The sequence below is a fragment of the Pelophylax lessonae genome (genome assembly GCF_965119305.1).
Source record: "Pelophylax lessonae genome assembly, chromosome: 3".
Taxonomy (NCBI): domain Eukaryota; kingdom Metazoa; phylum Chordata; class Amphibia; order Anura; family Ranidae; genus Pelophylax; species Pelophylax lessonae.
The window spans coordinates 278,641,220-278,654,931 of record NC_138770.1 but is presented as its reverse complement, the minus strand read 5'-3'; the positions used below and the strand labels follow the sequence as shown (position 1 = coordinate 278,654,931).

Below are 13,712 nucleotides of genomic sequence, written 5' to 3'. Positions count from 1 at the left end.
CTCTGTGCTTGCACTGTATAAAACACTTCAAGAATCAGAAATTGACCCAAATATTTTTCTAGCTAGAGAGCAAATAGACTTCTGTCTGCCTTCATTCTATTTCCCTAACAGTCTTTGCATTTATTGTATTGTGCTTCTAGAGCTTCCCCACTACAATCTCTGTCTAGCTGCATCCAGTGGATTACATTCTGACCTTATCAGATTATTGTATCTGCTGCTTAGCAGCAGGTGTAATTATTTAGCTATTAAACTTCATTTTAGCTCATACCTTTTTGTATTATTAAATTATCAAATACAAAGTAATGTACGTTATAAGCAGTGCTGTCTATTGGGTATTCATTTTTTTAAAAAGGACCAAAAAGTGCAGGTGCTGTTAAACTTAACTTATTCTTTGGGTTACTCATCATGTTGTGATTAGCTAGCAAGTAATCCTATACTAAATGAAGGAATCTTAAATAGTGGCAAATGCCGATCAACTCCGTATGATGTGTTTGGTTGGTAAATGATCCTCCTTACTTATGAAAGGCATAAGGGAATCATAAGAAATTTCTTGTTAACTGGTGTCTAATCCTAAACAAGTGTAACTTTGCCAGCAAAGTACAAAACTTACAAAGTAAAGGGACAAAATAAGAAATGGATACATATTGTTCTAGATATAGGACTATCTAGAATATAAAAGATGGCTTCTATCATTTATGATATGGGAATATTCAATGACCCTGTCAATACTGATAAAACTTCAAAGGCTTTTGAGTGCAATTGTAACTGTATATAGAAAGACAGTGCCACCTGCTGAGCATTCCATGATAATTACAAGTGAACAGAAGACGATGGAGTTCATTTACTAAAGAAGTATATGTTTTCTTAGCCCTGTGAACATGCTTTTGCATCAAATATGCAGTCATGTGAAGGGGAATCGAACAGAACAGGAATTCCCCTTGCATGTAATTGGATAGTTTCCAGGCTCAGTGAGAACATTCTACTCCTTTTGTACATCAATTCCAAATGTGCTGTAAAACCTGGTGTCAGTTTTTGTTTCTTACTAAAAATTTTGCACATAATAATGCCCCTAAGAAAAACATTCATAATGTTTGCAGTAAAGTAAAAGGTATCACTCATCCATTATACATTGCACACAACCAACTTGTGTTTTCCTGCGGTAGAAATTTCCAGTTTAACACGTAATAAAGCATCTTTTTTTCTCTATAAATAAACTATAAATATTTTAGATTTTATCTGGAGTTTTGGCAGTCCGACATTCTTTTGTTTACTTTAGCTGGTATGAACGGTCTATGGCTTTCTATAGGCCTAAGCCCTCACTTAAATCTTAGCCAAGTAATCTATGATAGAAGTATAGATAGCCCAAGTCTTTAGGTGGTCTCTCGGATGATGTAACCTTATGGTCATTGTAAATAGCCCATCTAAAAAACAAAAAGCAGAAAATGAACATTGTAAATGCATTGAAGTGTATGTTTTTTTTTTTTTTTTTTTTTTGGATAAAGTAGGAAAGGGTAAGCAACCCTGCAAGTTGATTTTTGCTGTTTGTGTACCATTGAAGAAAAATTCCCTTTGATTTTTGTCCTAAAATTGCAAAAGGAAATCTCTCCAAGAAAGGGAATCTCCCCTCTTGGATACACGTCCCTGGAACAGGATGTGCCAATTGGAAGTTGGTTAGGAGACAATTTTACAGGATAGGTTCCCATTTGGAACAGGTTACACATGAATGACAAAATAATCCATCAAACATGGAACTTTAAAAGGTGCCTGGTTCAGAAAATGCATACTTCGGTTAGGCACCTTTTGCACAAAGGGCCTGCCCAGGTCCGCCTGTTTTTCCGGAAGACCTGATGGGACCCTTTATTCACTTCTATGGATCGGTGGGTGTAAATAGACTAGTCCCCTAAAAAGAAACAGAAGGGGATGCCCCCCTTTGTCTAGGCAGATCGGATTGGAGGACAGTTAGGTGTAAATGGACAGCAGAGTCCGTTTACTGCAGGCCACCCATAGAGCAGAGAGGGCTCTGTCAATGTCTGCTCTGTAGAAACTGAGCAAATACAGACCTGTTCGTCTACTCTGCTCTGATCAGCAGGGGATCAGCAGACAGATCCCCTGCTGACCTAATCAGAGTCCACCCCATGTGAAAGGGGACCCTTTAAATTACATCCATTTATTCAAATAATACAAAAACAAAAAACTTCACCCAACATGGCTTGGTTTTCTGGTATAGAATACTTAATTTTTTTTTACAAATTTGTTTCATAGCTTATTGTTCTTCCCAACATACTATATACCATTTGTCTCTATTATTGTTAGAACTGGATATTTTGTAGGATCATAATGGCTCTGGCAGGGAGGATTCTAATGATTTTCTCATGATGCGTTTTGTGAGTTCCAAATACCCCACTTCTTCAGATTCTGTGACACTATTACAAGACAATCAGTCTTCATTCAAAAGTTTAATTAGAACATCAATACATATTTTGGTTAATAATCAATAGTTCCTGATTCATCATGCTGGTTTTTTTTTTCTTTTTTCGAAAATCGAAACAATTGATGGCACAATCGTATGAGCTATTTTTTGTTTTTTCAATCGACAGAACTTTCGTTTTTCAGCTCGTCCACGGCCTACTTAAACCAGAAATGAGGGACCTAGCGTTATTGCTCTCACTCAGACGCTCACGCAAAAAAAAAAAAAAAACATGCATCTGCTCATGTTTGCATTTGCAGGTTTGTGCAGGGTGACGGGGTAGGTTATTTTTATTATATTTATCTTTTATTTATTACAGCAGCCATCATCCATTTGATGTGATTCCAGCTCCAGAGACAAGTGGGAGAGCCTGGGTACCATGGGGGAATAGGATTGGGGGTTAGGGGGTGCCTACACCTCCCGCATTGTAAAAGTGATCGGATGGCTCTACAGCCACCCAGATCACTTTTACATGACAGCTTGGAGCCAACTGAAAAAAACAGCTATGAGCTTGTTTTAAACCCTTCACTCTCTGAAAGTATATAGTACATCCAAACAGCTAAGGTTGTTAAAATGTTGAATTTTACCTCTGTTTCAGTCTTGATGACAATAGTTATAGATAATAGTCAGGATAAATAGAATGGTGTAACTAAACATGCCTTTTTCAGTGTTCTTACCACAGAGGAACCATTGAAAAAAAAAAGTTAGGTCTCTGGGAACTCTTGCTAAAACCAATTCATTGGTGATCTGCGGTAAGAATGTTTCCTTTACAGTGATGATCAGAATGCTACCCTTACAGACAGCTAAAAAGATCATTGGTGTAATGAAGGTGGCTCTGCCATATGGCACTGACCCCAGAATTATGCAGGCACCATCAAATGTAAGGTCAATCAGCCACAGCTAAAGGAACCCCTAGTAACCTTTGAAGGGACTCTAGGGTTACACAGAACCCTGGTTGATAATAAAATTATGTAAACAGTGGGGCACAGACAGCAATAAAAACTTGATAAAGAATCTAATGCTTCCCCACTCTATTCAAAACTACTAGATTCTTACATAGATACACTTAAAGGTTCTTACGAGTTCACAAATCTGAAAATATTTAAAGACGTGTATGAACCAAAAGGTCCTTGTGCATATCTTAAAAAGCCTCCTCTACGCTTTAGAAGCAAAAAAATAAGTAAATAAAATACACACAGTATACAAAGTTTGTATGCTTTTACACAAAAAAAAGGTCCTTTCAATATCATACATACCTTCCCTCTTTTTTGATGTGACAAACATAGTGCCCAGACATGGTAGATGTTCCCACATGGCTGATGAATGCAAAGAGTTCATATCCTAAAAAGCATATGTTGGTTATCAGATATAAAAAGGGATATATTTTATAAAAATAAATATATTAAAGTTAGTATAAATCACCTAACAGGCACCTCTATACAAATGTAATGTATTTGAACCAGTCTCCTCTCCATAATTGTTTTATTTTACATATCCTGGCCAGCACACATTGTTCCCTAAACCCTTACAGAGAGAAAATTCTCTAGTCTAAAAAAGTGTTCGAAGCTGGAAGTAACAGAGGCAACACTCACTTTCAGTTCTGTGAGAACACAGACACACATTAGGCCCTGACACTGATATTGACATGAACCTCTTCATTCCCCCAGCATATATAAAAGTGATACCTTCATGTACCCCATTAGGCATTTCTTCTCTTCTCAGAACATGCAACCTAACCAGGCTAAACAGCATGGTTATCAAAGTTTGGAAAAAAGGCCTTTTCACAAAAGTCAACATCTAAACCCTGTTCTGAAACTTGCTCGTTATACTCACTGTGGAACCTAAATGGTTAAAAAGGCTGTTTGATCCTATCTTCTCTGATACTCCCCTTCTTCCACAGTCCTGATATAACAGAGCCTTGGGGGCAAGCTGCACATGCTCAGTTTGCTGTGTATTGCTAAAGAGTTGTTTTTTTCTTTTTCCTGGGAGAATGCATGTGATCAGCACAGGGGCAATCAGCACTGTCCAGACAGAGGGTCAGGGGTCCTGCAGCCTCATAGGACAGTCAGAGTAGAATGAAAACCCCTCCTCCTACAAGCTTTAACCAGTGCTCTGCTGGACACTGATAGAAGTCACAAGATTGATATATACTGCTGATGAGAAAAGGTATTTATAAATAAAAAAATATTTATAAATAAAAAGGTAATATCAAAATTTATATTTACTAAAATATTTGCATTGTCATGTTCTGTGTACTGTGGGAGACCAGATATATTGAATGTAGAGTCCTGGGTTTAGTAAAACTTTAATGTATTCTATGTATTAAGTTAAAAAACTTAATGTGCATCAGCCTCCCTTATACTTACCTGAGCCCCATCTTGATCCAGCAATGTTGCACGAGAGCCTCGGCTGTCCGGGACTTTCCCTCCTGATTGGCTGAGACACAGCAGCAGACACCATTGGCTCCTGCTGCTGTCAAAGTCAGTTAGTTAATGAGGAGAGAGAGGGGATGGGACCGGGTCGCGGCTTAGTTTCTGAATGGAAATGGACACTGAGCAGCGGCTCGGCTCGGTTGCTCCCATAGCAAGCTGCATGCTGTGGGGGCAGGAGAGAAGGGCCAGGATAGTTGGCGAGGAACCCAAGAAGAGGCAGATCTGGGCTGTTCTGTTCAAAACCACTGCACAGAGCAGGTAAGTATAACATGTTTGTTATTTTTAAACAAAACTGTAATATCACTTGAAGACCGCATGATCCTTTGAAGGACAGGGAATGCGAATGGTATTCTATAAGGCCCACCATTAGGTCATTGCTATAAAAACACAAAAAGTAAATGGGTCTCAACTGATCACTAGGAGCACCTAAAGGGGATTGAAACATGCCCTTTTTCTGAAGTTGCTAGAGTGGCTTCCATGATTAAATTCCTGTCCTTTTACCTCCGTTATGGTTTTAAAAGCCAGTCCCTGACAGACCAGGCCACAACATTAAGGAAGACATAGGGGGGGGGGGGAAGTTATTGTGGCCCTACTTCTCCTGTGGGTCACAGGAGTGCACTTAGTTCTGCAATCCTGTGACCCATATTCAGCCGACAGCAGGTTAAAGTTCTGTCGGGTAATGTCACTCATCCTGTCCAGGTTCTGGAGAGATGCCTCTCAGCAAGCCACTCCTGGCCCCTCCACAGCCGGTGTTCCAGTGAGCGCTGGAGGGGCAGAGCCGAGAGGGGTGACTGACAGTCACTGGCTCACTGAAGACTGAAGGACATGGGGCCGTGGGGGACAGATGCAGCATCAGATCGATGCTGCATCCACCCAGGTGAATATAAATGTTTTGTTTTTTTAATATCCATACTTCTTTTTTTAATTCTGATCTTTGATAAACCACAAGAAGCCAGTTAGCTCAAATCAACAATTGTGCAAAACTGCCAGTAGTTTTGAGGTTTGTAAGTGTTAATTGTGTTTTGTAACTATATCTGTATCACATAAAAAAAAGAACCGTCAGTGAGGAGGGTGTTGGTTCATGGCAATATTTTTTGCAGAACTCTGGAATGGGTAAACTAAATTATGGTCTGTATAATTGTGTAAGTAAACATTAGAAAGTAATCTAATAAGAAAGTGAAGATTTATGTAAGACATGTACCACGACTGGGCCTAAGCCACAGCTGCTTTCATCACACTGACTTGCAGTATGTCCTAGCAGCAGGAAGTCCAAATACAGCAGGCATAGATTCCCAGAACGGTGTCAGTAGTCTTTATAAGTAATGTGAATAATAACGATATTTGACAGCTCCTGAAGAGAAATCCAAATATGTTTGATGTTGTATATTGTAAAATAAAACTATTTTGAACACCTGAAGCTCTACGCCAATCTTTGAGGTAGTTCACTCAGATTAGCGAGGTGGGCCAATATAAACTAAGCAGACTTCCAGTTAAGTACTGTCAGGAGCAGTATTTCTTACTTACCGAGAATGTAGTTACAAATCTTCTATAACTTTTTATTTTTTTTTATTTCCTGTATAATAAAATGAGCAGAAATATACAAAAAAACATTCCTTTAAGCTCCAAGGTCAAATATCAATCAATAATTGAGGGGCATGGAGTCATTTATGGAACATTAAATCAATTGTTTAACACTTTTTAGCTCAAAGCAAAATATGAAAATAATACATTTCTTGACCTATGTGCCAACTGAAATGAAACTATACTTACTTCCATTTCCATCTTTAATTCGAGGACCTTCATCATTGTTGGTGAGAATTCCATTTTGATTATTCTCAGAATCTATGGATTGTGAACTATTTGCACATTCTTCTTCACTTTCAGGGTGGGAGAAAATCCAATCCAGAGCTCGTTCAAGATTATTATTCTGCAATTAAGGATTTATTATTATTATTATAGCAAGTTCAAATACACACAGTGGGAGGATTTAAGCCTTATGCAAATGGGTGTTACAGACACCTGGCATTCCTTTTTTTTTTTTAACACCTCTGAAAACTCTAGTTCTAGGATATCTAATTGGCATTTGCACATTGCATCGTTTACAGGCAATTTTTAGAGCAATGTTCAGAGGCAGAAAAAAATGCTTCAAACCTGCGTTCAGAAAGGAGTTTTTCAGCGTAATTTACACTTGTACACGTGTAAGCGCACTTAAACATGTATAATTGCAAAAACATTTATTCTAGTGGCCAGAAAAAAATAATATTTTAGCCAACATAATGAGTTTACATTCAAACACAACTAAAAACATTTTTTTCTGTCAACTTCTGACAGCATATTTGGAGAATTTATTCATACATCCATGTGCATGTAGCGTTAAAATGCAACTACAAGGAAAAGTGATGCCCCCCTACTGCTCACACTAACCTTTTATTTTTTTTTTTTCCACCAGGAAAAGTAAAATACCTGGTATTTCAAGGTATGGAGGAGTTAATGACTCTCCTCTCTTCCTTACACAATGTAGCACTGGCTCAAAGTGGACGATAAACAAGCCCATGTTTTTTCAATACCAGGTTCTTTCAAGTATGGGGAAGTGGCAGCATGAGACCCTACTCTTCCACCCATGATTCAAAGATGGCAGTTTGAATGGCCAATCACCAACCCTATCAGCCAGCACAGCTAGGTTATTACCCTGACCATTTTCTACTGCAATTATGTAAGATAGGTTAGACCAGTGTTTCTCAACTTCGGTCCTATGGGCACACTAACAGGCCAGATTTTGAGTATTGCCTTGGGGAGATGCAGACTAGAATATTGCAATCACTGAGCAGCAAATATCACCTGTGATGTATTTCAGTTTTCTTGCAAACCTGGCCTGTTAGCGTGCCCTGAGGAACGGAGTTGAGAACTGGGTTAGACATCTCCAGGACCACAGCCAGTGACTGGACAGTGTGGGAGAAACAGCAGACTGATGAGAATCGCCCTCCTTTAAGCATATGGGCATGCAGCTAGACTGATTGGCTAAGAGTAGTGAATGTCCCTCTCCCAATCCGATTGCTGTAGTACAAGAGATTACCAGGATCTTTTAATGGAAACATAATGGGTTTAATATTATATATATATATATATATATATATATATACACACACACACACACACACACATACACATTAATGTCTAAACCACTGGCGACAAAAGTGAGTACACCCCAAGTGAAAATGTGCAAATTGGGCCCAATCAGCAATTTTCCCTCCCCGGTGTCATGTGACTCGTTAGTGTTACAAGGTCTCAGGTGTGAATTGGGAGCAGGTGTGGTAAATTTGGTGTTATGGCTCTCACTCTCTTAATACTGGTCAGTGGAAGTTCAACATGGCACCTCATGGCAAAGAACTGGGAAAGGATCTGAAAAAAAGAATTGTTGCTCTACATAAAGATGGCATAGGCTATAAGAAGATTGCCAAGACCCTAAAACAGAGCTGCAGCACAGTGGCCAAGACCATACAGTGGTTTAACAGGACAGGTTCCACTCAGAACAGGCCTCGCAATGGTCGACCAAGGAAGTTGAATGCATGTGCTCAGCATCATATCCAGAGATTGTCTTTGGGAAATAGACGTACGAGTGCTGCCAGCATTGCTACAAAAGTTGAAGGACTGGGGGGTCAGCCTGTCAGTGTTCAGACCATACGCCGCAGACTGCATCAAATTAGCCTGCATGGCTGTCGTCCCAGAAGGAAGCCTCTTCTAAAAAGATGATGCACAAGAAAGCCCGCAAACAGTTTGCTGAAGACAAGCAGACTAAAGAAATGGATTACTGGAACAATGGCCTGTGGTCTGATGAGACCAGCAAGATAAACTTTATTGGTTCAGATGGTGTGAAGCGTTTGTGGCGGCAACCAGGTGAGGAGTACAAAGACAAGTGTGTCTTGCCTACAGTCAAGTATAGTGGTGGGAGTGTCATGGAGTGTCATGGACTGAGGAGCTACAGTTCATTTAGGGAACCATGATTGCCAACATGTACTGTGACATACTGAAGCAGAGCATTAACCCCTCCCTTTGGAGACTGGGCCGCAGGGCAGTATTTAAACATGATAACGATCCCAAACACACCGCCAATATGACCACTGCTTTGCTAAAGAATCTGAGGGTAATGGTGATGGACTGGCCAAGCATGTCCCTCAGACCTAAACCCTATTGAGCATCTGTGGGGCATCCTCAAATGCAAAGTGGAGGAGTGAAAGGTCTCTAACATCCACCAGCTCCATGATGTCATCATGGAGGAGGAAGAGAGGACTCCAGTGGCAACCTGTGAAGCTCTGGTGAACTCCATGCCCAAGAGGGTTAAGGCAGTGCTGGAAAATAATGGTGGCCACACAAAATATTGACACTTTGGGCCAAATTTGGACATTTTCACTTAGGGGTGTACTCACTTTTGTTGCCAGCGGTTTAGACATTAATGGCTGTGTGTTGAGTTATTTTGAGGGGACAGTAAATTTACACTGTTATACAAGCTGTACACTCACTACTGTACATTGCAGCAAAGTGTCATTTCTTCAGTGTTGTCACATGAAAAGATATAATAAAATATTTACAAAAATGTGAGGGGAGTACTCACTTTTGTGATACTGTGCATACATACACAAACACACACACTGTATATACATACATACACAGACATATGCACACATACACCTAAAGTTTAGCTTTAAGCACAAAGTTTCAGCGCATCCTGGCACTATGTGTAAGCGCCTCGTGTCATTCCTAATATTAATCCTTTAATACTGCATTTCTAGATTAGTCCTGATTTCTCTTACAAATATTTGCAAGTCAAATATTAAACTTCTAAAAAAAAAAGAAAGAAAAAAAAAAGAAGAATACACAAAAAAAAAAAAAAGAAGAATACACAGGAAAAGCAAACTTGTTTTATTTTTATACTGCGTTTATCCTCTGTTCAACTTCCAAAATAATCGCATATTAAATTCAGTTGCATGATAAGGTGGGGAGGTTTGCTTAGACAGTGCTTTTATTTTGAACCTAAATCAAAAAGGTATTATATTGCAGTTTATCAACTCTTAGATGTAATGGCTGCTAGTTTCCTTTTTCTCCCTTTATTTTAACCTGGTGATTTGGCCAGTAAGTGTTATTTTTCAAGTTCCTTTAACAGACCAAGTCATTCAGCAAAAGTGGCAGTTAGATTACTATAGCTGCTGACTTTTAAAAATCAGGTGCTTACCAGTGTCTGGAGTCCAGCACTGTCTTTCCACAGCTGGTTCTTTTAACCGCTGCAGGTCCCCATTGCCGCCATCTTGGATATGGGATTAGGGTGCGGCTTCCTAAGAAACCACAGCTGGCAACTTCATGTGACACTTTGGGAATGGTCCCGAAATCTCCTGGGACATGCTTTAGGAGGGGAGAGGGCAGGGAAAGTAGCGTCATTCGCACCTTGGTGAGGATTGCAGAAGTAAGAAACTAGTACTGATAAAAATCAGTACGTCTCCCCTCAACAATCCCAAAAAAAACTCATTCAGTTACAGGCTTGAGGGAGGGATTAAAGCACTATGGCAATGGCAGATCTAAATAAAGATTAAGATGGTCCCTTCCTCAGTGAATAGGATGGTTTGGTTTAGCTTAACCAAAATAATCGGATTTTTGTAAGATCTTACCGTAAAATCCTTTTCTCTTAGCTCATTGACAGACGTAGTCTTCTTGATTCACAAGAACTGGGTTATGTTGTCTCCGCAGGAGCAGGACTAGGCAGAAAGAAAAAACGTTCTGGCTCCACCTTAGGGGCAGTCCCTGAGGGTATATCCTCCCTCTCTCTGCTACAAGGCATCAGTTCTGTCACAAAGCAGCAACAGAGAATTTAACCCAACCCAACTCAATGATAGAGGGGCGGGTACTACGTCTGTCAATGAGCTAAGAGAAAAGGATTTTACGGTAAGATCTTACAAAAATCCGATTTTCTCTGTCGCTCATTGACAGACGTAGTCTTCTTGATTCACAAGAACTGGGACATCCAGAAGCAGTGCCACAAATGAGGGGTGGGATTGACCGAAATCAAAATCCAATCTAGAAGGCCCAACCGGTGCGAAACTAGAAGTTTTAAAGGCTCATTATAAACAAAGAATGAGACTCAAATGAAAATTTCCAATGGAAAAAAACCCTCGAGGCAGACCACTGGTCTCCTCAAATGGCGGCCTGCAAAACCTTGCGGCCAAACGAGGCATCAGACGATGCCATTACATCAACTTTATAATGTTTTGTAAAGGTATGCACCGACGACCAGGTAGCCGCCTTGCACACCTGGACCACTGACGCCTGATGGCGAAAGGCCCATGACGCACTAAGTGCCCGAGTGGAGTGCGCCTTAACAGGGAACGGGGGCTCCCGACCCTTAATAGAATAAGCCTGTACCACCGTCTGTCTGATCCATCTGGAAATGGTCGCGGCAGATGCAGGCAACCCCTTTTTGGGTCCATCCGGGATCACAAAAAGTGAATCCGTCTTGCGAAACGAGTCTGTCGTTTTCAAGTATACCCTGATCGCCCGGACCACATCCAAGGAGTGTAAAGCAAACTCCCGAGGATGACTGGGCTTAGGACACAGGGAAGGTAATACAATTTCTTCATTCAGATGAAATTCTGAAACCACTTTTGGTAGGAAGGATGGATTCGGACGAAGAACCACCTTATCTCTATGAACCACCAGATATGGGGAACGACAAGATAAAGCGGCCAGTTCTGACACCCTACGTGCAGAAGTGATAGCCACCAAGAAGGCCACCTTCTGGGACAACGTAGGTAGAGGAATCTCCCTAATATCTTCAAAGGGAGGTTTCTGAAGAACCGACAATACTAAATTAAGATCCCATGGTGGTAACGGCGCGCGCACTGGCGGAGCCAGATGTCGCACCCCCTGGATGAAATTCCGCACCAAGGAATGAGTAGCCAAAGGCTTCTGAAAGAAGATAGCTAATGCTGAGACCTGACCCTTGATAGTGCTCAAGGCCAGTTTCTGCTCAACCCCTTGTTGCAGAAAAGCTAATATTCGACTAACCGAATAAGACCGTGGACGGAACCCCAGAGGTTCACACCATGCAATGTAGGACTTCCATGTACGATGATAAATCTTTCTGGAAGTCGCTTTCCTTGCTTTAACTAGAGTAGGAATAACTGAAGCTGACAATCCCTTGTCCTTCAGCACCTGGGTCTCAATAGCCAGGCCGTTAAAGCCAGCGATCGTAAAGCAGGATGGAAGATCGGTCCCTGAGACAGTAGGTCCTCCGTGAGAGGAAGTCTCCACGGGACGTCCGCCACCAGTCTGACCACGTCGGCGTACCAAGCTCGGCGAGGCCAGTCCGGAGCTACCAGGATTACTGGAATTCCTTCCTCCTCTATCCTGCGAAGAAGTCTTGGCAGTAACCCGAGAGGAGGGAAGGCATACATTAGCTGGTATTGCCCCCACGGGGCGATCAGTGCGTCTGCGGTCTCTGCTAGAGGATCGCGGGAGCGAGCCACGAATCTCTGTACTTTCCTGTTGAATCGTGATGCCAACAGATCCACATCCGGGGTGCCCCACCGTAGGCACAACTGGTGGAAAACTTCTGGATGGAGGGACCATTCCCCCTGATCCAGAGTCTGACGGCTGAGATAATCTGCCTGCCAATTCTCCACCCCCGGAATGAACACCGCAGAGATAGCTGGAACAAATCGTTCCGCCCAGCAAAGAATGCAAGCCACTTCTTTGGCCGCTCGGACACTCTTGGTGCCCCCCTGGTGATTGACATAAGCCACGGCCGTTGTCCGACTGGATCCGAACCGGGCTGCCCTGGAGCTGCTCGGTCCAGTGAATCAGACAAAGTCTGATCGCTCTCAGTTCCAATACATTTGTCGGCAACCTGGATTCTTCCAGGGACCAAAGTCCCTGGACAGATAACTGACCGAGAATTCCTCCCCATCCGGATAGACTGGCATCAGTGGTCACTATCGTCCAATATATTGGCAGAAATGACTTTCCCTGGCTGAGCATCGGAGACCGAAGCCACCAGACCAGAGACTCTCTGGTCTGTTTGCTCAATCGGATCCGATTGTCCAGGGATTCCGGATTCCGATTCCATCTGAGAAGAATCTCTTGCTGAAGAATTCGGGTATGGGACTGGGCAAATGGGACTGCTTCGAAGGAAGCCACCATCAACCCCAGAACCCTCATGCAAGTTCGAAGAGAAGACCAGCTGTTGGATAGTAACAACTGGACTGCTGATTGAATCTTCCGGAGTTTCCCTACCGGAAGGAAAACTCTTGACCTGACTGTGTCTAGAATTAGACCCAGATATTCGAGCCTCTGGGTGGGAACCAAAAATGACTTTTGCTGGTTCACCAGCCACCCGAATTCCTGTAAAGAAATTATAGTAATTTCTATGTTTTGTAGCAGGGTCTGAGGAGACTCTGCATGAAGCAGGAGATCGTCTAGGTAACCTAGAATCGATATGCCTCTTTGGCGCAGTAGTGCCAACATTGGGGCCAACACCTTCGTGAAGACCCGAGGAGCCGTGGCGAGACCGAAAGGTAACGCCACAAACTGATAGTGGTTCTCTTCTACGGAAAAGCGTAGAAACCGCTGATGTCCTGCGAAAATGGGAATGTGAAGATAGGCGTCCTTGATGTCTATGGACGCTAGGACATCCCCTGGATGCAGGAAGGCTGCTACTGTGCGAATGGATTCCATCTTGAATTTCCTTATGTTGAGAAAGGAATTGAGTGCCCTTAAGTCCAGAATTGGACGCACTTTGCCCTCTTTCCTGGGTATTGTAAATAGGTTTG

The 13,712-nt window shown here is 41.9% G+C and overlaps 1 protein-coding gene across 1 annotated transcript in view; it reads right to left on the bottom strand.

The window, feature by feature from the left end:
- Positions 1-1,122: 1,122 nt before the first annotated feature.
- Positions 1,123-13,712, bottom strand: part of USP13 (ubiquitin specific peptidase 13) — a 159,243-nt gene continuing 146,653 nt past the window's right edge. Inside the window, exons 19-21 of the mRNA XM_082248812.1 lie at positions 6,670-6,826; positions 3,724-3,808; positions 1,123-1,421 (exon numbers count right to left, since the gene is read on the bottom strand). Of these exons, the coding sequence (XP_082104938.1) occupies positions 1,328-1,421; positions 3,724-3,808; positions 6,670-6,826 (336 nt within the window). The 3' untranslated portion in view covers positions 1,123-1,327. The remainder of the gene's footprint in view (positions 1,422-3,723; positions 3,809-6,669; positions 6,827-13,712) is intronic.